The 24,877-nt window shown below is 34.7% G+C and overlaps 1 protein-coding gene across 7 annotated transcripts in view; it reads right to left on the reverse strand.

Annotated features, from left to right (window-relative positions):
• The window catches only part of DENND4A (DENN domain containing 4A), a 141,053-nt gene that overhangs the window by 21,418 nt on the left and 94,758 nt on the right, over window positions 1–24,877 (reverse strand). For 3 of the 7 annotated variants that reach the window (XM_025472433.3, XM_025472432.3, XM_025472436.3), the window contains exons 15-23: window positions 18,158–18,291; window positions 15,136–15,271; window positions 14,560–14,766; window positions 14,340–14,468; window positions 13,946–14,087; window positions 13,422–13,553; window positions 10,686–10,802; window positions 9,488–9,619; window positions 2,930–4,029 (exon numbers count right to left, since the gene is read on the reverse strand). In XM_025472433.3, the coding sequence (XP_025328218.1) occupies window positions 2,930–4,029; window positions 9,488–9,619; window positions 10,686–10,802; window positions 13,422–13,553; window positions 13,946–14,087; window positions 14,340–14,468; window positions 14,560–14,766; window positions 15,136–15,271; window positions 18,158–18,291 (2,229 nt within the window). The remainder of the gene's footprint in view (window positions 1–2,929; window positions 4,030–9,487; window positions 9,620–10,685; window positions 10,803–13,421; window positions 13,554–13,945; window positions 14,088–14,339; window positions 14,469–14,559; window positions 14,767–15,135; window positions 15,272–18,157; window positions 18,292–24,877) is intronic. The other 4 variants (XM_025472435.3, XM_025472437.3, XM_025472438.3 and 1 more) reach the window with 2 other exon arrangements.

Below are 24,877 nucleotides of genomic sequence, written 5' to 3' on the forward strand. Positions count from 1 at the left end.
CGGAGTATATTTTTTAGAGATAAAATGTTTTTTTTTTTTTTTTAAATAGTTTCTATTTCTGGCTGACAATTCCTTCCTTCTCATTTATTTCAAATGTGTTTTTCTTTAACCTCAGAGAATCTAGTTATAATGGCTGCTTCAGACTTTCCGTTGGGATAATTCCAACATCTGGGTCATCTCTGGGTTCTCTTTCCCTTGAGAACTGGGCCACATTTTCCTGATTCCTTATGTATCAAATAATTTTGGATTTTATTTTGAATACTGAATATTATTGCTGTGTGATCTAGGTGCTGTTATAATTTCTTGGAGGACACTAATGCTTTTGTTACAGTAGGTAGTCGACAAAGTTATGTTCAGATGGTAATTTGTGTTTCAATTTTTGTAGGCAGTGACTTCTTAGTTTAGTTCTGTAAGCCTTGTCTCTGCTAGTTCACCTTTACCCCATGTGATGTGTAGCTCAAGAGCTAGGCTGACACTCGTGTAGTCCATTCACTGAATCTGGGAATCCCCTTCCTTTGGATTCCCTTCAAACTCTCCAGCTCACAGATGCCCCCCTGTCCAGGAACAAGGGGGTTTCTCTTGAGGTTTCAGTTGCCTGGGCTGCCACACCACACTGTGACTAGGACCTGCTCTTGGGGCAAATACTCATGAGAAAAGAAAATGGGGAATTCACTTCTGTCTGGGTCCTTCTCCACAATCTGCCTACTTCTTCAGAATCCTTAGTTGTTTTTTGTGTTTTGTCTGGAGTTTTTAGTTATAATCAGTGGGAGGGATGGGCTTCAGTGGCTTTATGTTTCCACAGTGGAGCTAGGACTCTCTGATTTTTATTTATTATAGAGATTTATTTATTTATTTGGGGGGGAGCTCTCACGAGCACACACATGTGCGCACACACACATGCCATGCATACTCACACATGCAGTCTTAAAACAGACTCCCTGCTGAGCGCAGAACCTGACCTCACAACTCTGAAATCATGACCTGAGCTGAAATCATGAGTCAGAGACATTCAACCAACTGAACCACCCAGGTGCCCCCTCACCCTGATTTTTAAAGATATCTGCAGGATGTAGGAAAATAGAGTGGCAATTATTGTCTTTCAGGGCTCTAAAGGTATCTTTTCAGGGTCTCCTGACATCAAAGTTTCTGTTCAGAAGAAAGTTCAGTTTCTTACTGTTGTTCTATTTGAAGGTAAGATAGCTCTTTTCTCTGGCTCCTTTTAAGAGGAAACTCTTTGTATTCTATTTCCATCTATTTTAACATTAGATGCATAAGTATGGTTTTCTTTGCATTTAATCTGCTTGACATTTGTAGATCTTCTAAATATGTGAGTTGCCATCTTTATTCTCTTTGGGAAAATTTTTGGCAATTCACTTTTTTAAATGTTCCTTCTATCTCATTCTCTCTTCTTCTGGAACTCAATTACATCAATGTTAGATATTTTCACTAAATCCCACATTCATTTTTTTTATTTTCCATTTGTTTTCCAATCTGCTTCTGAGTGGATATTTTCAACTGAGTTTCTATCTAGTTTAGAAACTATCTTTTTCTGTGTTTTGTCTGCTGTTAAATCCAACTACTTCATTCTTAATTTCCTATCCTTTTTAGTCCTAGAATTTATACTTGATTTTTTTAATAGATAATTATCTGGGGAAATTTTCTACCTTTGCTGTTTTTCTTCACCTTTGACTTTCTTGAACATAGTAAAATTATTTCAAAGTCTCTTGCTAATTTAAATACTTGGATCACCTGAAATTTTCTTTTGTTAGTTACGGTCTTGTCTCTTGGTACAGCTATTTTTAATTAAATAATATAAAAAATTATATATAAAAAATTATAAGGACTCCAGATGATATTCCATGCCTCCAGAGAGGACACACTCTTTCTTATGTTAGATAAAGGCTGATCATCTTCATCTAATCACAGGCTGAGCTGAGTCAAGCCTAGGATGCAGTTTGGTCAGGTTCGGTCCAACTCTGGTTTGCCAATGCTCCTAAGGCATAGCTCTGCAGGACTTCTAACAAAGGGCTTGGTGTGTTTACCAAAGTTCTACCAGCTTCCACCCACACCCACCTCCCACTCAGAACTTATGAACTCTTTGCAACTCTATTCCCAACACCATGAAACTGCTGAAAACTTGTCAGAGACTTTCCGCTTACCTTTTTAGCCTCCTATCTCATGCAGTATCAGTATTTGGAAAAGGCTCTTAAGGGGTAAAAAACTGGAGTATCTGAGGACCCTCAAGTCTCCAATTTTGTCTTTCCAGATCCACAAGATTCCAAAAGCTCTGTGGCCCCCTTACCTCTCCTCAGTCCTCTAAGGCCAAACCTGGATTTGCAAACCCTTGCTCTGTACTCAGAATCAACAAATGGCCTCAGGGGAAAAGCAGCTGTAGAACTTCTAGTTCATCTCTGCAATTCTCTGCTAGCATCTTGCCCTTCGACTTCTTAGTTGTTTGAGCAATTCTCTGATTACTTTAAACAGATACTTTATATTACATTTAGCTTTTTTGCTCTTAGGAGATATGTATATAGATATATCACAAGTCACTCCATCCTAACTAGAGGAAAAATCCAGTCAGCTGGTAATTTTTTGAAGGCATGCTAGATATTTCCTGAAAAAAATGTGCATTTTGAAGGAAATAAGCTCAAAAAGCATTTTCATATAACATTAACTTTTACTCCAGCTATAAATCATGTTCTTTCAAAACTGAACTGTAAACATAACCTTAGTTAGTGAATTTTCTTTCCTTTTCAAGTTATTATTCAAGTTCAAATTCTGATACTTAGAAACCTCACGCATTCCAAGAGTCCTTTTTGGGAAAGTTGTGTTTAAGGAGCATGATAAAAATGCCAGGAAGTTGCCAGGAAAGAACTTTTAGTGGTGGAAGAGGGTAAAGGGGAAAGTAGAAAACATGAACAGAACTTACCTTAGATGATGTGGTATACATGGTGAATCTTGAATACCATTTGCTAGCTTTCTCGGCAACTCCTTTCCCAGCAGTGAACATACTGTTCCTTAGAACATCTAGTTTAGGTACTAGCAGTGTATCTAAATTAAATGAAGGTGATGAATGGGTTAATGCGTCTTGAGATTCTTCCCTAAATGGGCAAGTAGGTGAGAAGGCTGGAGAAGACCAGAGTCTGTCCCGAGGTCTCTCCTCAGTTTTTGTATAACTTTTAGATTTGGTAAGTCTCACTGGCCTCGGAGAATGAGGAGGCAGGCTAGATCTCCTGCATGCCTTGACAAATGTTGGACTTTTCTTACTGGTTGATTTGTCATCACATGCCCGTTGTAAATCGATGCTTGGTGTGCGGCTTGTCAAAGGACTGCTCATGTTATTCATATACATCACAATCTCTTCGGCTAAGTCACGCCTGGCGGATGGTGTTGAAACGCTTTTGCTATCTTCATCATCCTCCTCCTCTTCCTCTTTTTGCTGCTGTTCAGTCTCAGCAACCAAAAGAGAGAGGGGATCAAATCCTGTGGCAACATCCGTTTTTTCAGAAGGTTTTACCGAGAAGCTGCTGCTCATACGCTGAATCCTTCTGGGATTTTGTGAAGCAATGTATCCCACTTTTGATCCATCTGTCTCACTGTCTAAGTCTTCCAAATCAAAAATAACAGGAGAATCCACTTTATCTGCCAAACAATTAGAACCATCGAAAGGTGTATCATCGTCGCTAGATTCCTTTTCTAGACTGTCTCTTTTTGATCTTAAAGGGGGTTTTCCAATATCAAGACTAGTTGGTCTTGTGCTTTTTGATATAACGTTTGAAAGAATTTTTGCATCAGCTCCTAGTTTTTCAACCATGTCTCCAGGGTTTGCTTCCTGGTTGATTCTATTAAGCATAAGTCCCATCAGCACTCCTCCACTAAGATTGCGGTTTCTGCTTCCCCAGGAGAGTCGCTGTTGCAAATTAGGTTCGTTGTCACTTTTATGTCTTTTCCTGAAGCATCTACTTTGACTATTTCCTGTTTCATTTGTACCCTCAAAAGATGATAGTAAGAGCAGCTTAGATGTGCTTTCTGAAAAACAAAGAAAGTGTTTTTAGCTATGAAAGATGTAATGTGCAGTTATAAGATGTCTTAAATTATTTAAAATACTAGTAATGAAAATGATAATATCAAGTGCTCACTGAGCACCTACTATTTAACAGATACTATAACTAGGCACTTTACTTACATTACCTACTGTAATCATGCCAACAAACTTATGGATTGAGAAGAAACTGACACTAGGAGAGATGAATTATCTAGCCCAAAGTTACCCAGTCCTTAAGTGATGGAAGTGGGATTCAAATCCAGACATGACTAACTATAAAGGATATGCTTTGAGACATAGCATGTACTGCTTTTTAAAACTTTTAAGTTAAGATTAATATTTACCTTTTTTGAAGTGGGAGATACAGGCTTTCAGCTACAGAATAAATAAGTCATGGGAATAAAAGGCACAGCATAGGGAACATGGTCAGTCATATTATTATAGCATTGTATGTTGACAGAGGGTAGCTATACCTGTGGTGAGTGCAGCATACAGATAGAAAAGTTGAACCACTATGCTGTACATGGAAACTAATGTAACAGTGTACTCAAAATTTTTTTAAATGCACCTTTTTATATTTAATAAAAAATTTATAATTCCACTAAATTGATTAAACAATGGTTGTACAATTGTGAACTAGATAACCTTGAGATCCTGAATCTTCTGCCTAGAAAAATGTAAAACAAAACCAAAAACACTAAACCAAACCAAATAAAAGGCAGTTATGCTAGCTTTACCCATATATAAAACTTACTTTAAAAAACTCTAAATCTAGGATGTCTACGTGGCTCAGTGGTTGAGCATTTGCCTTTGACTCAGGTGGTGATTCTGGGGACCTGGGATTGAGTCCCATATCGGGTGCCCTGCAGGGAGCCTGCTTCTCCCTCTGCCTATGTCTCTGCCTCCCTCTCTCTGTCTCTCATGAATAAATAAAATTAAAACAAACAAAATCAAACTCTAAATCCTATGACTATAGATGTGGCTAAGTAATTTTACCTTTATTTCACATATGGGGTTACAAGTTTATACCAGTTAAATGTGAATGGCTATTTTCTACTCAGAAACTTTTCACTGCTTTTTGCCAAATTACTTAGGTACCAATGCTGAAAGCAGAAAGCTAGGTTTCTGATCACTTTAATTGTCCTTATGTGGGAGTCTTATTTTTTTATAATATTTTATTTGTTAATCTTAGAGAGAGCACAAGTGGGGAGGCAGGGAGAGGGGTAGGCAGAACCCCTACTGAGCAGGGAACCCCATGTGGGGCTCAATCCCAGGACTCTGAGATCATGACCTGAGCTGAAGGTAGACAACCAACTGAGCCACCCAAGGACCCCTTTGTGGGACTCTTCTAAAGTGTTAGTCTAGATATGGTATTGTTGACTATTCTTTTTTATATTTATATCCAACAGAACTAGAGTGCAATTACTAAAAATGTGCCATTTTCCTGCCATGTGATGCATTTAAGTAACAGGATAGGAGACAAAAGGGAATACTGGAGACCATAAAAGCCTACAAACTAATAATGTAATAAGTATATACCATTAACAAGGAAAACAGCACAGCAGAAAGGTAAAGTTTATTTTTTTCTTTATTACCTTATGAATAAGGACATAAAAACCCCAAAATATGCTTTCTTTTAATATTCTGGGAAACCTTCTGCTTGACAGATTTATTTATTTTTAATTTTTATTTATTTATGATAGTCACACAGAGAGAGAGAGGCAGAGACATAGGCAGAGGGAGAAGCAAGCTCCATGCACCTGGAGCCCGATGTGGGATTCAATCCCGAGTCTCCAGGATCGTGCCCCGGGCCAAAGGCAGGCGCCAAACCGCTGCGCCACCCAGGGATCCCTGCTTGACAGATTTAGTATCATCAAAGACTTGGAGGAATCTCATAACCCTAAGACAGTACTCTAGGATTGCATTTAAATAGGTGTGTGTGTGAGGAGGTCCTCTTGCAAAGTCAAAACCATGTTATGCCTTAAGACAAAGCTGGTTATCAAACTATACCAGAGGTTGGCAAACTATGTTTCTGAGCCCAATCCGGCCTATGGACTGTTTTTGTACAGGCTCAAATGGTTTTTACATTTACAATCGCATACCCACAAAGAACAGGTGACAGAACTTGTCTGTGGTCTGCAAGGCCTAAAATACTATCTGGCTATTATTTGCAGTTAAGTTAGCCTAAACCTAGGTTCCTATGCATGCTAATTCCACCAGACAACGTGGGATGCTGCATTCCTTTAACACAGAGCCACAAACTGTTTAAATTCCTTGGGTCAGGAGGTTCTATGACATAATTCTGATCAGTAATATTAAAGTGGTAGTTTTTGAGGGTTTCTGGACAAATTTTGCTTTCCAGATAAAAGGGGATGGATGTGGATGGTAGTCCCCTTTCCCATTTTTTCTCCCTTGCACAGATAGATGATGCATGAAGTTGCCAGTGGCTCTATTATAAATATAGTTGGGTCCAGAGAACTGATGGCAAGGCCCTTGAACTAACATCTTGAGCAATTGTTTACCTTTGAATTTCTTATTTGAGGAAAAAATCTTGACATGTTTAAGTGACTGTTAATCATATTTTCTGAATCTTACAGCTGAGAGAATTCCTAGCTGAGATACTAATGCTTTTTCAGATTTAGAGCATTCTATAATTCCTTCTTACCACATAGCCTTTCACAGATTGCTTCCTTCTGCCTGGAGTGCTCTCTCTCAATTCCTCCTTTGCAACCCCTGTCCTTACTTGCTTTCAATTCAGACTTCAGATATAAACTCAAGAACCATATTCTCCAAGGAAGTATTCCCTGACTGTGGTCAACTTCCCCTCAAACCCAGGACACATTTTTCTATTATATGTTCTTGCAGAAACTTACAGCCCTTCTTCACAGTATTTAATCTTTGAGCATTTTTACATTAACTTGATTATTTGATTAATGTTTTCCTATCTCTCCTACCTGCTTTCTCCATAAAGGTAGGGACTATGATTTTGTTTTTTTTTGTTTTGTTATTCCTTATCATATCCCCAAGAAACACCTGATATCCAGTTACATATAGCAGGAGCTCAAGAAATAACTACTGAATGAACACTGTCTGCTGGGAAGCAACTGCCACCAAAAGACCAACTCAGAATATGACACAGTATAATATATTATAATACGATATACTATAGTTAAATATGGTAGCTGAAGATAAAAAGTTAAAACAAACCAAAACCAGAATTAGGCTTAGAAAAATATCTGTTTTATTTCAGCATGTTCTATTTCAGAGTAAATTTTCTTGTGATTCAACTCTCAGTGATTCAATATACATTTATAAAAATGTTAAATTTTCAACATAATCATGAATAACTATAGGGTAATGATTTTATTTCAATATTCAATCAAACACAAACATCTTTGGTTAAACCACTCCAATATCTTTTGGAAGCTATCAGATATATAGTTAGCTAGCCAGCTATATGTATAACTACATGCACATATACACATATGAGTATACAGTGATATAAAATATCTGTATATTATACTGCGAAACATAAACCTGAAAAATGCTTTGAATCCTAGCATGTACTAGTATATAAGAAAAAAGTTATTGGAAAATAAGTATTCCTAGAAATCCCATATACAGTCTTGGGCAGTTAGTGATAAACCCATAACAGATGGGAATGTTTTCAAGCCCCAAATCATAAAGGTAAATTAATAACTGTAATTCATACTTAGGAAACATATCATAGGCTTTTAAAACCCAATTGGTTAAGCATAAAAGGGTAACCAAAACCAGATGATGAGTCAGATGCTGATCACTATGACAAAATGTCAGGATCAAAGGATGGTTTACGATCATATTAAAACAGAGAGATCATATAAGTAGATCTTCAGAAAAAGGCAAGCATGAATAGACAATAATGAAAGAACAATAAGGCAAAGGCTACCAAAGGCAAGTTATTACGGGTTATAATTAGACAATGAGTAGGTTGCACGGCAATTCCATGATCCCCAGAAAAATTTTAATATTTAAGGTGTAACAATGATCCAAGAAGAAATGCAAAGATAACTACAGTTTAACCTTTTTTTTTTTTTTTTGAGAGCTAGAGCAGGGGAAGTTTTTCGATTGAGAGCCAGACAGTAAACATTTTACTCTTTGTAGGCCACACAGTCTTTGTGGCAACTAGTTAGCCCTGCTGATAGACTGCAAAAGCAGCCAGACAGAATGTAAATGAATGAGTGTAGTTGTACTCCAATAAATCTTTGTGAATACTGAAGTTTGTCTTTCATTGTAATTTTCATGTGTCACAAAATACTATTCCTCTTCTAATTTTTTCCAATCATTTAAAAATGTAAAAACCATTCTTGGCTCGTGGGCCTGTACAAGCACAGGCTGCAGGCCCATTGTGGCCCATGGGCCATAGTTTGCCTACCTCTGAGCTGGAGGCCTATCTAATTATGCTGCAGAATAACAAATATCATTGTAGCAAGGCCATTTATAAACAGCCTTGACAGCGCAATCCTTCAAGATTTGTTTAGATTACACATGATATAGAATTGAGCCAATACCAACATAAAATATTATATAGGCAGGCTAGTAACACTAAAAACTTTGAATGTTATGTCTATTTAACCCCCTCAAAAATGATTTGATGAAAAATTTGTGAGATCAAGTATTATCTCAAATCCTAAACTGACTTTTCCATTAACTAGTTGATAACTTACATGATCTGCCAACAGCCAGATTATGGCTTGGTTTTCCCATTAAAATAGTGCTAATACCCCTCATGAATATAAGCATTGCTGTATTAATAAACATAAAATATATAAAAAGCACTTAAAAAAAAGATTTTATTTTAGAGAAAGCACAACAGGGGGAGGGGCAGTGGGAAAGGGAGATAGAGAATCTCAAGCAGACTCTCCACTGAGTGAGGAGCCTGTTGCACCCTGAAATTATGACTTGAGCTGAAATCAAAAGCCAGATGCCCACTGAGCCTCCCAGGTGCCCCAACTGAGCCTCCCAGGTGCCCCAAAAAACAGTATGAAAAGAAAAAATATTAGGTGCTACTATCTAAACTATCTTGAGGACTGTCCTTTTACCTCTGAAAAAACAGGAACAATAATGAAGATTAAAGAACTATATGCTTCATTTAAAAATTAAGGGTGTAAGATACCCTCAGATGGATTATCTCACCTGCTCCCATTTGCCCCTTCCAGGAAGTCCCAATAGTCCAAACTCAAGAGACAGTATGTGGCTTGTAGGTTTGTCTTTATCCTTTGTTATAACAAAAGCTTGAATAGAGTATATCATAAAATATAGAATTCAAGCTACTAAGCTATACAATGAGAGGCTACACAAATATACAAAAAAATAATTCTGGAAAATAAAGACTTTAAAAATTCACTAGAAATACAGATACAAGATATTCTGCACATAAAAGAGGTTTATTATTCAACTCACCTGTGCTTTCTCCTGATATTTTATCAGCACCATTGTTATTTGTACCACTGAGGCGAACTATACTGGAAGAACTTTGATAATTGAGTTTAGGAAGACAGTCAGCACTTCCTTTTGTACTCTCACTCTCTGACACTGTAAAGATTAAAACAAAATTGTTAAAATAAAAGCTATATAGAAGCTATTTAGCTTTTATTTTTTTAGCTATTATAGAAGGCATAAAGAGAAGTAGCTTTTAGTTCTAAATATTTCTATCTGATAATAGGTAATAAGAAAATACCAAACACCTCTATATCTATTTGTTGATCATGAGTAAATGATTCCACTTATTTGAGGCCTCAAGGTGTGTTATCAAATTACTAAGTACTGGTCATGCGTGAGGTCCATACCTACATTTTATATTTCTTCTTTGGTTGTGAAACACTGCTTTTGACGGAGGTAGGCAAGGTGGAGTGTAGGAGATAAGTCACAGACCATTAATAAAAGCATTCAATAAAAATACTGTTAAATCTTAGAAAAAAGCCACTGTTTGAAGAAATATATATATTTCTACTATAAGAGTAGTAATTGATTGGAGAGTGTTGTGCCACTTAGGTTATACACTTTATACAGAAAGTACTGGAGTGTTGGAACATTAGGTGGTGAAGAGGGCCTATAATGGGAGGAAAGAGAAGTTACAATGGGAAAGTAGAAAATAAAATTAGTACTTTTATACTTAAAGCCACTGGTATTTTCTGTTAACAGAAATTCAGGGGATCCCTGGGTGGCACAGAGGTTTAGCGCCTGCCTTTGGCCCAGGGCGCGATCCTGGAGACCCCGGATCGAGTCCCACGTCAGGCTCCCAGTGCATGGAGCCTGCTTCTCCCTCTGCCTGTGTCTCTGCCTCTTTCTCTCTCTCTCTGTGACTATCATAAATAAATAAAAAAAATTAAAAAAAATAAAAATAAAGAAATTCAGTGGAGCACCTGGGTGGTGCAGTCCATTGGGCTTGGGCGTCTGACTCTTGTTTTTGGCTTAGGTCGTGATCTCAAGGGTTGTGAGATTAAGCCGTCCCTCCGGGCTCCATGCTTAGAATGGAATATGGTTAAGACTCTCACTCTGCCCTGCCCTTCCCCTTCATGCTCTCTCTAAAATAAATACATTTTTGAAAAAGAAATAGAAGTTCACAAATTTATACAATATCAACTTAAATAATACCTACGGGAACTAGAATCACTTCCTTTCTTATCTTTTTCTTCTTGAATTTCCTCAGTAGATATATCCCCTCTTCTAACTTCATCCTTAGATAATGAATTATATCCAAGATCAGACTGGCCACCTAGGAAAAAAAGAAAAAAAGAGAAAAAACCTCCTATGCTGTTTATCATAAACTTCTTTTTTTTTATATCATAAACTTCTTTATTGAGAATAACTGAAATTAGGAGCAACATATTAGTGTCCAGGTTTACTTATGAGAAACTTTCTGGATAATGTCCAACTGAAAGTATTATTTTGTTAGCCCTCCTTGACCATCTCTATTAATGCAAGAAAGAGATGATCTCAAAATAGTTTTTTTTTTTTGGCTCCGTACTGTAGTCAAAAGTGACTACGTATATTCGCACTATTGTCTGGGCTCCTAAAGGTACATACAAACCAGACATTCTTTAAGCCTATGACCTTTCTAGGTGAAAGTCAGAGTTCCAACTAAGCAAAGCAGAAGAAAAATTTGCATGGAATTCATAACAGAATATTCACACATAGATCGCTGGAGCCAAATGTCTAAATGATTCTACCAAAGAAAATGGGTCTATTTAAATTTATTGGTAGGTAAACACTATTTCTGAAAATTCAATTGGATAATTATTGAATTGCTCTTGAGTACAAATACATGGGAATGAGAAAAAAATTAGTGTTACTGCCAAGAAAGGCAAACGCACTGATAGAAGAAAACTTCTAATACACTGTTCTGTTCAAGAGGCCTTCTATAATTTTCTGCAAATTATTTTCACTAGGTTAGCATCAAAAGATAAGATTTTAAATCCTAGTTCTTTGTCCTAAGAGACATGATTTTAAGCAAATCACCTAATCTTCTAGCTTCAAATTCAAGTCTCCAGATTTATAACACACAAAGCAGTTATGATTTTATGAGGGAGACTATATATGGAATGGTATTACAAAGAATTATGTAAAGAAACTGTATTAAGTATCACTAGATATTTACTTTAACATCTGTTATAATTTTAAGTTTGTATTTTTTCTCATCAGACTTTTTTTCAGCTCTATTTCTATAGAAAATATAAATTTAAAAATAGGAAGATAATCTTGATGAAATTCATCCTTTTATTAGATTCTGCACTGCTTTATAATAGACTTTCAAAAGATCATAGTTAAAAACAAAAGATAAAACAAAGATAAAAAAAAACAAAACAAAAAACAAAAGATAGAAGGGTGCCTGGTTGGCTCAGTTGGAAGAGTGTGTGACTCTTGATCTTGGGGTTGTTTGAGCCCCACATGGGGTATAGAGATTACTTAAATAAAAATGAGACTTAAAAAACCCTGATTTCTCCATTTTTAAGAGAGAATGCTTGAGGATGACTAGTATAACTCAGATTAAATTCACATTGCATGATCAAAAAAATAAAATGAGCCAAGGAAGAACTATGAAAATTACATTTCAACACAATTTGCTTATACTTAACTTTTAAAAGTGGGCAAAAGAGGAGACAAACCAAAATAATTTCACCATATGCAGACACAAAAGCCTTCATATTTCATTATTAATGCTTGGATTTTTAAATTTACTATTATTATTTTAAAAGATTTTATTTATTTATATGATAGAGAGAGAGAGCACACACACAAGCACGGGGAGTAGCAGGCAGAGGGAGAAACAGACTGTCTACTGAGCAAGGTGCTTGATGCAGGGCTTGATTCCGCGATCCCTGCAGGATCATGACCTGAGCTGAAGGCAGACACCCAACCAACTGAGCAACCCAGGCACCCTCCTGGATTTTTAAATTAAACATTTCTATTTGTTAAGAGGTGGCTCTTATATTCTGTTCAAAATTCATGGGATTCCAGGGTGGCTTAGTCAGATAAGTGTCTGCCTTCAGCTCAGGTCATGATCTCAGGGTCCTGGGGTTGAGCCCTGTGGCAGGCTCCCTGCTCAAGCGAGGAGTCTGCTTCTCTCTTTCCCTCTAAACACTACCCCCCAGTTGGGGGCATGCTCTCTCTCTCAAACATAATTTTTTAAAAAGTCATGTATCTTTTTTTAATGTGCTAATGAAAAGGACAGAATTATTCAATAAATTTAAGTGTGACAGTTTTAATTCATGGAGAAAGCTTAGGTACATATCTGATAATTTAATGAAATTAATAGCATCTTCAGTGCTAGAATGCTACAAGTCTTATATGTATTTACAAGTTTTTTTATTATACCTTTTAATTTTAATATAGCTTAAGACTCACAAGAAGTTGCAAAAATAATACAGTACAGAGAGTTCCTATGCACTGTTCACCCAGCTGCCCTCAATGATACTATCAGACATGAAACATAATACACTTTTAAAACCAGGAAGGTGATGTTGATATGTATGATCAGGACTTTAAGTTTCTTCTTTAAAAAAACTTTAATTACATTTTCATAATTACAAAGAAGAATTTATCATAAGAAAGTGACATGATACAAAGATCTGTGTGCTATCCAGAGTTAATTGGATTACCATGGACTAAATACCTGAAAAAACTCTCTTAGATTTTTATTTCTATCCAAATAAAGAATGAATAAAATAGCATATACTTATTAAACACATTATCAAACCAAGTGCCTAACGTATAAAATTAAAATGTGACAGTGAACTTAAATACATCATCGAAAATTAAAATCTAAAAAAAACAGGCTAGCAAATCTTGTTTTTAAAATGTACTATAATAAATGTATACATAAGCACACACAAACCTGTACTAGATCTATCATCAGTAGCATATACTTTGATTAAACCCGTATTAAAAGGTGCCTGCTCCACAGTGTGTGTCCCATGACCACTATCCATGCTGCCATGACTAACAGCATCCAGGTCACTGCCATCTGCTTAAGAACACAATTTGACAGTATTTTACTACTCAGAGAGATACCAAAAATACACATTAATTTCTTGCTCAAGCTAGTAATCCGCTACCACTGAACACGAATGTGCCACATAATTAGCAAAATACAACTCTAATAACTATAACTATAGCGAATTATTAACAGATACTAAAATAAGATCACCAAAGGTTGATAATTTAACAGTTAAAGAAAAAAAGTGACTTAAGGTATTTTTTAAATGGGAAAATAATATTAGAATCTGCTTAATGGTAATAAAAACTAGGAATCATTAAATATTTTGAAACTATTTAAAATTTTAGAAGTTGAAATTATAACTAGTTGATTAATTTTTTTACAAAGTAAAACAAAAACATCCCTTTAGAACCTTTAATTACCTGAGAGAGTTGTTTGTGATAAGTGTGCCTGTTTCTTTAAAGCTCTTTTGAACTGTGCTACTCCTAAAACAACGTTTCTTACTTTTGTCCAAAGAAAATAGCCACTACGACTTCTTGAGGGCCAGGTGCTTTCCAAAACAGCCTATTCATTCAACAAAATAAAATAATTAGTAGAATAATATGTGTAAGTGAATGCACATTGGCTTTACAGTCAAGCTAAAGAATATCTAAATACATTGTATCACAACAAAACAGAACAAAAAAACTTACTTGATTTACAGAATATATTTTAATACTCTGAAATCAATGCCGAAGCCTGAATCAATGATTTCTGCTAATTAAATTAAGGTTATCTAATCATAGAAGTCTTTCTCCGGTAAATCCAAGTAATTACCTTATTATAATAACCATAAGTAATGGCATTGGGATCAATACCAGCTTTCTGCATTTCAAAAAGCACTCGAACTGCAAGCACGGGCTGATCGTACTGCCCACAGAGCTGCATGAGAATGCGGTAGCACACCTGAAACACAAAGTTCAGAAGGGTTCAGAAACAAAATATCTATGAACATAAATCTAGAATAAAAGAATGCATGTTTGAAAAGAATTGTTACTTCATCAGGTGGATCCATCTTTTTCGACTGCATTTTTTTGAGCACATCATATGCTGTCTTCAGTGCCCTGACTTTTGAATGACACACTTTCACATAAGCTGGCAGACAAATGAACCACAGTCCATAGCAGTGGCGCAGCAGACACCTAGACCACATCTGAGGAATGGAAGAGTACCTCTTGGCAATTTTATGGGCTGATTTAATTTCCTAGAAAAAAAATGCAAGGATTTCATTAATAAGTTTATACACTTAAGAATCCTTATTTAACTGAGAGCTGAACAAGTGCAAGTCATATGCTTTCAGAGTATTTCCCTAACAAAATCTGTCTATAATTAATACATATTCAAGCCTCTGCTTGAATTTGTATTACAAAATAAGCAAGATAAATTGCTAACATAAGAAAACTAGTTCATTTTTTGAAGTCATATTACTCTAAATTATTTTGGGGATGCTTTGAGGAGCAGAATAATCTAGTCATAAACATGGGGTATTAAAATATATTAAGGGAGTATGAGTGTCATATTTATTTTTGTTCTAATACTTGATTACACGAAGAATGCAAAATTGTCAAAGCACCTGTTTTGTTCTTCTGAACATGGGAGAAGGGCTACTAGGACTACTTGATTTTGAAGGCAATTTGTTCTTTCGTGTTTGTAGAAATCCTTCAGGTCTCTCAAATAAATTGTTTCTAAGAACTGGAAATCCATTATAGCTGTTTTTGAAAAGAAAAAAAAATCTCAAGCACATATAGATGATCATACTGGTCACAATCTAAAAAAATTCTGACCAATAACTTCTTAAGAGTCTAATTATCTTTCTCCATCAGAATATTATATATACTCAGTAAATATTCGTGCTAATGTTGTCTTTCTTGCTATCAGATTTAGAAATGTAATAGCCAAATACAAACTCAAGTATATTTTCAAGGTAGAAAAGTGAAATAGATTTAAATTTTGCCGAACTGGACATCAAACCCTAAAGTAAATCAAGCAAACTTTGTAAGTTAGTATTCATGTAAATACATAGTAAATATATTGGATAATATGACAGCTGGTAAAGGGCCCCCAAATCAATATTCTTTCAGACAGGATAGCCATTAAGATCATTGCTTTAGGTTAAGATATTACTAGAGAACCATCTTCTTCAAAAGATACAAATAATATATTAGCACATTCCAGGACAAACTCTCATACTATCATGAAGTGGTTTATCAGGTTAGCTAAGCAGGTTCAGGCCCTCATTTATGAGGAAGAAAATTGAAGAGGATGGAGAAGAAGAAAAGATTAGATTGAGTGGGCCCTATGAGGTAGTGGGCCTAATTGGGCTGCTAGAGCAGGATGTTTTGGGAATTTAAAAGGTAGCTGCAACTAGGGAGAAGACATGCTGAAAAGAACAGAAGGAGCCCCTGAGCATCAAACTGAGCCTACTTTATTAATCTTCTTAAAGACATACCAATAGTTTCAATTAACAGAAGAAAGCCAGCTACTGGGATGCCTGGGTGGCTCAGTTGGTTAAGTGACTGCTTCTTTCGGCTCAAGTCATGATCTCAGGGCCTAGGATGAAGCCCCACATTGACTCCCTGCTCAGTGTGGGGTCTGCTTCTCCCTCTCTCTCTGCCCTTTCCCTCTACTGATGCGTGCTCTCTCTCTCTCTAATAAGCAAATAAAATCCTTTTTCTTTTTTTTTTTTAAAGATCTCATTTATTTATTCATGAGAGAGACAGAGAGAGGCAGAGACATAGGCAGAGGGAGAAGCAGGCTCCCTGTGGGGAGCCTGATGTGGGACTTGATCCCACAACCCCGGGATCATGATCCAAGCCAAAGGCAGATACTCAACCACTGAGCCACCCAGGTGCCTAAGCAAATAAAATCTTAAAAAAAAAAAAAAAAAAAAAAGAAATCCAGCTATAATAAAAGATGGTAAACTATATCTAGTATATATTACCATAGGGAAATTCAGCAGTGAAAAAATAAATATTAAATAATATTTTAAAAATAAATATTAAGTAGGAATAAAATAGGAATAAAATAGCAAAGAAGTTCAAGAAAATTATGTCCCTTAAAAATTTCATTGTATGTATATGGTGTGCTAAGATCATTCTGAATGTCTTATGGAAACTTAATGCCCTATCGTTTCACACAGACAATGCAAGAATATGAGTTGCCTCTTACTAAGAGGACCCACTGTGCTCACTGAACACATTTAAGTTGTTTCCAATAATGGGATGATTACACCAAAATTATATTGTTAGTCTCAATTTAAAAAGTGACTTAAATTCTTTAAAAAATGGGAACTCTCTAAGCTAAGTAAATTGTTTTTATTAGAGGATTAAATCTAAAAGTAAAATTTAAATTTTAAAAAAGTTAAAAACCAAACCATATAAAGAAAAACAAAACTATTTTAGTGAAACATGCTCCTAAAAAAGTCTTAGAAGTATAATGCACAAAAGAGATCAAACAAATGAGATTTTGTTTAGAAAGAAAAACAAACGAGAAAGAGAGAAATTAGGAGAGATATTTTGAACACCTTTGACAAAGGGCAGAATTTAAAAAATTGATCTGAGCAACATCATTTCAGTAGATGAAAAGTAAGAGCAGGAACCAAGGGGCCTATGAATTAATCAATATTCACAAACACCACCTATTACATCACTTTTTTTATCTGTAAAAGGGATAATTTAATCTGAGTTATCATTGAGGGTGTCTTGAATCTTTTTCCAATGAAAATAAACTGACCTAATGAATGGTAGATGTGAAATGGTTTTAAAATCTTTAAAGAAAGAATTACTGAAGAAATCATTTAAAACCTAAAAGGAAATGTCATTTTAGATATTTGTAATCTAAAATAAATGCATACTGGAAATTACCTCCAGTGGTAACAAATGTATGTATATAATATATATCTAGATAGATACATAGATGTATAATAAATCTACCTCTATCATATCCCTATTTTACCTCTGTCATAACAATAAAGCTCAGAACTTTTCTCTCTTTTCCACTAGACTTGAAAGCAGGAAAAATATCATTCAAGTCTATATACTAAGCCCTTAGCACAACATCTGACCAAATTTCCTAAATTAACTGATCAATTCCCAATAGTTCTGGATTTCCATGACTTAAATAAAAACTTGCAGAAAAATTAACAGCCTAAAAAATTATATCATCAAAATCAAGGCCACAAATATTGATTCTAAATTAGATTTAATCTTTTTGTAATCCAAGGTTACAAAATCAAAATGTGTATAGGAAAGGGGATGAAAGTGAGGGAATTAGGTTTAAGTGAGAAACAAAAATCAAAATCTGTAATAAAAGTGCTGCATTTTGGGGAGGTGAGGTACTGACTGAATTTAAACAACTTACAAGTATACATACTTATATAGATAAAGTTTCCCAAGTCTATGTTACGCAAAATTATAATTCTTTTCTTTTTATACCTCAAAACTTAATAATGGATGTGGGATAAGCTTGCTTACCACCTAAAAATTAGGAATCTGTAAAGTTTGGATTTTTGAAAATACCACAGTCCTTAGAAAGCTACGTCACAGATGGTGGATTGCTTCTCTCTTTCAATCTGAAACATTCTGCCTCTTGAATACCTGTACTGTAAAGGGGGTTCTTCACCATTGGGTAGATGGGGTATCTCAGGTGGTGTTACAAAAACAGTATGTTCACTTTTGAAAGATTCATCCAGTTCTATAAGTCGCATTTCACCACTCTTGTCCATATCCACCTGAAAAAGTTTAAAAAACTTGTGGTTAAAAAAATAAACTGGTAAGCCAAGAGTTTGTCTATGGGAAATGGTTAAATAAACCTTACATAACTGGATACTAAAGAGCTATTGATAGGAAAAAAAAAGAATAAGCACCATCATGCACCATGAAAAAAGATTTCCAAAATAATTAAGATTTCCAATAATAAGATAATTCCAAAATAACAAGGAGTAGAACATTGTAAACAGTATATTATCTTTTGAGTAAGAAAGAGGGAAAAATAAAAACAAACTCATTTTTCGCTTGTATTCACATAAGGAAATAAAGAACATCATGAAAAGTAATTTCCCGTATGGGGAAGGGGTGATGAATAGAATGGACAAGGACGAGATAGAACTCAGAATTCCCAATGTGTACCTCTTTATATTATTTTACATTTTGAATCACGAGCTTATACTTAAGAAGTAACATTTTAAAAATGCACAAACACATGTATGTGTATGTGCTGAGAATACTGAGTTCTAGGTCTAATTTATACTAAATACAACATATTTCTCTAAGTTCTTCCAGTTTATGTAGAAGCACATTTGAGTTAAAATTCCAGTCACATCAGTATTGAAAACACTTTAATAATACAATCTTCCCTAGACTCCCTGTGGCAAGGTAATATTCACAAAAAGTAAAAACAGAGTCTAAACTGCCTAAAAGGAGTTCATAAACTAAAAAGCATAGCATTGACATTAATTAAAATCAAACAAACGGGCAGACCCATCAAGATGTCATACATATGACAAACTATAACCCACAGAACTTTATTACATTAGATAGAATATCATATTATCAGTCAGAAATAAGTGGGAGAACAAGAATTATTAATAAATTAACTCTTTAAGATAAGGATTTAGGGCACAATATACAAAAAAGGACAGGGATAGCATTTAAATTTTTCTAATTCTTATTTAAAAAGCTGGACATTCAGAGTGTTTTACATAAACTGTTGGTTATAATTTCACAGTATTACATGGTGTAATCTCCAAGATTAAAGAATGGTAATGGTATATCTATACACTGAACTAGAATAAAGATGTTTCAAAATAATTAATGACATGAAAAAATGTTCACAAAGCAATGATAACAAGAAAATTTATACTATATATATTTTGATTCTAATTTTTTAAAAGAGAGTGAATATGTATTCTATATATATACACATACACACACATATATATATTCGTGTTTTCCTCTCTCACACATGTATACTCATATCAAAATGTTACCTTGGGGTAATGGTAGTACTGCAATTAATTATGTTCTCCCTTACATTGTTATTTTCCAATTAAAAATAATATGTATTAGTTTTATTGGTTTTTCAAAAATTATAAAAGTAATAAATTCTCAGCATAAAAATTCGAACAAGTAGAATATATTGCTTTTAGAATACACACTTATTCCAATTCTGTTGAAGGACAGTTAAAAATTAATCAGTATAAAAAAAAGGTATCTTTCTAGCCTGTCAAAAAGAACTTTTATATGGTGAAATTAGCAAGGATACAGTAAACTGGATAATCACATACCCTGCTGGTACTCAAAATTGGTAAAGTCTTTTTTAGAAAACAAGATATATTTAAACAGGGCAGCCTGGCTGACTCAGCGGTTTAGCACCACCTTCAGCCCAGGGCGTGATCCTGGAGACCCAGGATCGAGTCCCACGTCAGGCTCCCTGCATGGAGCCTGCTTCTTCCTCTGCCTGTGTCTCTGCCTCTCTCTCTGTCTCCTCTCTGTGTATTCTAATGAATAAATAAATAAAATCTTAAAAAAAAAGATATTTAAAACATCCACCTTATTCTTATTCTTCGAAAATAACCTAATATGAAAAAAAACCTATCATCAGTGAAAGACTGTTTTCTGCATGTTTCAAAAAACATGTAAGTGAATAAAGTATGATAATGGATGAAATATATAATCATTAAAAATTAAAATAGTAAAGATTACACGAACTTTTTGGTGGAACAAGACAAACACAACAATTTACCTTTGATTACTCTTGAAATCTCACCAAACTGAGAAGAGGATTGAAAAAAAAAAATAGCCTAGCAAAGACAAAATGAACTGGAGAGAAGGTAATAGCACAGCTAGAATTCAAAACATTTTAGAAGCTGCAAAGCAGATTGATGTGACCTGTGAAAGCTGAAAGCCACATATCTGGCATTGGGGAAGGGATAAAGGAGAAAAGTCAAAAATCTAGCTATTTTGCTCTGTAGAGCCCCAGAAAGATCAGGAAGGAAAAGTGCTCAATGACCTTAAAGTAAAGAGAGTATGCATGGGGCAGTAGCAGGAGAATTAGTTAAAAACCTACATTTAAGGACTCCCAGATCCTTGACCCACCCAGTAAATTTGGCCACTACCTCTCCCCACCATGGCCATGGACTAGGTTGGGTTTTTCTGTGTGAACCAGAGGGACTCTAGACTTGAGGACACCAGGTATAGCTGCAGGAGATGAAGGAGGTTAATAAAAACAGATGAAGTGAGTAAAAACCCTACATGTTACAAGAGAAAACCTGTTACTTCCCCCACTCTGCTGTGAGAATACTGGCGATCAGGTTTATACTCCTCAGGCCTAAAGACTGGAGATAACCTCTTGGGGAAACTAAGCAGCCTAAAGAAAAGAATTACATACAGTGATCAAACAGGGACTCTAAGACATAGCTGAGTTCCACTATGATCAACAATCTCATACCTAAGGATGCTCCTAGCCTCACCTTCCCATGAAAGCTTCATGAGTTCTCGTGTGTCATTCTTGAAATACCACAAGAATCACACAAGGAAAAACAATAATGTGGAGGAGAATAAAACAAACAAATGTTAAAAGTAACATTTGAGTAAGAAGAAATAGAGACGATGCAGGAGGAAAAAACCGCTCAAAATAACTAAAATGAATAAGCCTATATCCATGATGAGAAGATGCTATAAAAAAAGGGAAATTATAAATATGACAGAAGTAAAAAGTGTACTATAAATGTTGGAAGATAAACTCGAAGAAATCTCTCAGAAAGTGCAGATGAAAAAGAGAAACAAAAAACAGGATGAAAAAATGTAAGAAAGTTAAGAGGATCAGGTTAGGAAGGCCAATATCCAAAAAATACATACTTCAGAAGAAGAGAACTCAAGAAATGGAGGAAAGGAAAGAAACAGGATACAGGAAAATTGCCTAGAATCTGAAGAGAATGAGTCCACAGAATAAAAGGGCCTGCTTGTATTCAACTCAATGAAGAAAAGAAGGCATAGCCTTATGAAACTTTATAACATCAAGGATCTTAAAGGCTTTCAAAGAGATAAAGAGATCAGGCACTAAAGGTCAGAAATTAACATGGCATTAGACCAGATGTTATTCTCAACAATAACATTCGAAGCTAGAAGATTTCATAATTTTACATCCAACCAAATTAGTAATCAAGTATTGGGGGAGAATAAAGACATTTACAGACAGGTGGGGCATCAAAAATGTTTATCTTCCATGTACTCTCTCTCTCACTAAGCTACTGGAAGATGTGCTTCACCAGAAAAAAGAAATCAGGGGATCCAACTCCCCAGAGAAGTCAATTTGAAGTCCCAAGATGATGGTGAAGGAAGATCCGAGGATGACAGACTAGAAAGCAATCAATTCAGATTGGAACACACAGGGAAATTTCTAGCCAAAAATCCTCCAAAAACCAAAAAAACAAATGGATAGATTACTTGATATGTTGGAAAAATTGATATTTTTTAGATTTTTCACTTTTGTAGAAGAGTTTGGAGATGAATTAACAGTAGACCAAAACAAGAAGTGTGGCATTTATTAACTTCAGAGAAAACAAAATCCATGTATGAAAGAAAATCTAATTACTATACAGACACACACACACACACACACGTGTGTGTGTGTGTGTGTGTGTGTGTGTATGGCCTAGCTGGGATTATATATACAGAGTGATAGTAATATTAACACTAAACAACTATTTAACCAAAACTCATTATAATGACACTGGGAGAATTCAGGTGGTGTGGAAGGTATGACATTAATGGATAGTACATAAAACAATCAGCAGCAATAAAAACATGTTATTTCAAAATATTAAGGTAAATGGCTGAAGAAACAGATGAAAGAGAAAAGTGGTTGCCTTTAGGGAGTAGAAACTAGGAGCAGAAAGGAATGGTACTGAAGCCTCAGAAAATTATTTGACTTTTTAAATTGTTATGTTTTACTGTGGTAAGAGTGAAACTTTCCTTTTATGAGATTTGGCAGTGATATAAAAAATGCCTATAAGGTCTGGTTGTATAAAAAATTAGGAAACTATATTATAATTATGTAAAAAACACTGAACGTAAATGTCAAATGGATATTAGATGGGGCACTGGGCTTTACAGGGTCTTTTCTCTCTTATTTTCCACACTTCCTGTTTCTTTAAGCCATTTAGTAGAAGTGTTAAAAATTAAACTTTCAATAAAAACAGAGAACACCTGAATCATTATTAGTAAACCTAACAGTATTTTTTAAACAGCAGCATTAGGAATATGTCAATGATAACTCAAAAACATAAAGTATCCTGATAGGATATTATATCCAGGGCAACCTGAGAACAATGAGAAGTTCTACACACAAATAACTTATGAAGATGAAATATGGTTAATCTAATCATAAGGGCAGCAATGATAATGAGAAAAAAGAGATGGTTAAAACAAATACCCAAGGTCACTGGAAAGAAAGTGGGAAACTACTGCTGTCTCCATGATGGAACATTACAAGAGTGAACTGCTTGTCTATGAACACCAGATGTTTTTAAGTATTTATCTATCTATCTTTCTTTCTTTCTTTCTTTCTTTCTTTCTTTCTATCTATCTATCTATCTATCTATCTGTCTGTCTGTCTGTCTGTCTATCTATCTATTTAAACAGCTTCTTCCTCTCCAGATCTGTACCTACTTCCTACTCTCCAGTCACTTTGTTCGCACAGAAAAAACCTGTGTACAAGGACAACTGCTCTATTCTTGGTATTATAAAGTCTATTACAATATTAAAATTTTACACTGCAGATTCAGTACCCTGGGAACAGATATTTCCCTTAACTTGTATACCAATAAAATCTCATTTCAACATTATAAAGACAGTCATGCTATATACATCCTACATGTATCACTTGGTCATTTCTGTCTTTTGGAAAGCACAGTGACATCTGCCCATTGGGAGAAAAAGAAATTCAACACCCACGACAGGATAAAATTAAAATAATTTTCATATTCTCTTCATATTTTATCCACAAGACATTAATATACTTAGAAAACACTGCAGAGGGATGCTTGGGAGAATAAGAAAAATCTTACCAGACTATTTGTTATACAAAACTGCCGTTAGTTAAGCACCATCCCATAGCAACAGATTGTAAAGGATTTAAAACATAATCATATGAAGAAGAAGAACACATGGTTCTTAAATTAGTCATAAATGAAACCCAAATAATTCTCATACATTGTTTTTCTTATTCAGCATTACCCACTCTAGCTTTTTAAAGTTGGACAAATGTTTTCTGTTTGAATATGCTAAGATCAAAAGAGGAATATATCTAATTCCTATTCAATGTTAGTCATGGATTGACTTTGGCAGTTAACGTATATATAACTTATCTAAAAATATTTATATATATATAATATGTAATTTATATGTAAGTATTATTTATTTTCCATAGCTAAATTGCCAGAGATAAGAGGATCTGTTTACTTAAAAAGTTAAAAGTCACCCAACTAAAAAATAACCCCACATAAATGATTGTTTTTAAAGTATTACTGATATTCATCAAAACATTTGCACATTAAAAGCAAATACTGGCTTGCTGTACTGAGTGTACTTATATTGTGGTACTAAAATATGAAAGGTAGTTAACAGTACTATATAATTATTTACTATTCCTGAGGGTTCTGCTTAATAATACTGGGAATACAATTAACCTCTAGTTACATATGAAGGTTATTAAGATATTATTTTGGATCTTGTGATATTTTGTTATTTTCTCTAATAAAAAAATTCCTTGAATTATAATAAATACAAATAACTATGTTTTAATGAGTTTTCAGTTTTAATTTCCTCAATCATTAAAATCTTTAAGTGCAACGCAATTCCACTATATATAAATGATCTTTTGTTGGATCTAGATTTTTGAACAGGTAAATAGCATTTCAGGAAAATAATCTGTTTAGAAACAATGGTTACATATTTAATGGGATTGGCTTTTTTTGACAGCATGTATATTCTTTAAGCAGGTGAACTCTCATCATGTCCTGCATTCAAGTAAATAGCAAGTGACCTACTTTCAGAAATTCCTAGACAATATAATGTAGTAATTATCAGTGATAAAATACTCTCCTTAGAACATGATGTCCTAGGTACCTAGCAAAAGTGTCATATGTCTTAACAATATTAATGAATATTTTAAAAACCATGTGATACTGACACTACTGTATGAGTTCTTACTTGAAACTCAAATTTGTAAACATAGTACATAAAATTAATAAAAAACAAAAAAAGGCAACAATACAAGATTTGTGTCTTCTGCGCAGCTAATTGGATTCCTACAAC

The sequence above is a fragment of the Canis lupus genome, chromosome 30 (genome assembly GCF_003254725.2).
Source record: "Canis lupus dingo isolate Sandy chromosome 30, ASM325472v2, whole genome shotgun sequence".
Taxonomy (NCBI): Eukaryota; Metazoa; Chordata; class Mammalia; order Carnivora; family Canidae; genus Canis; species Canis lupus.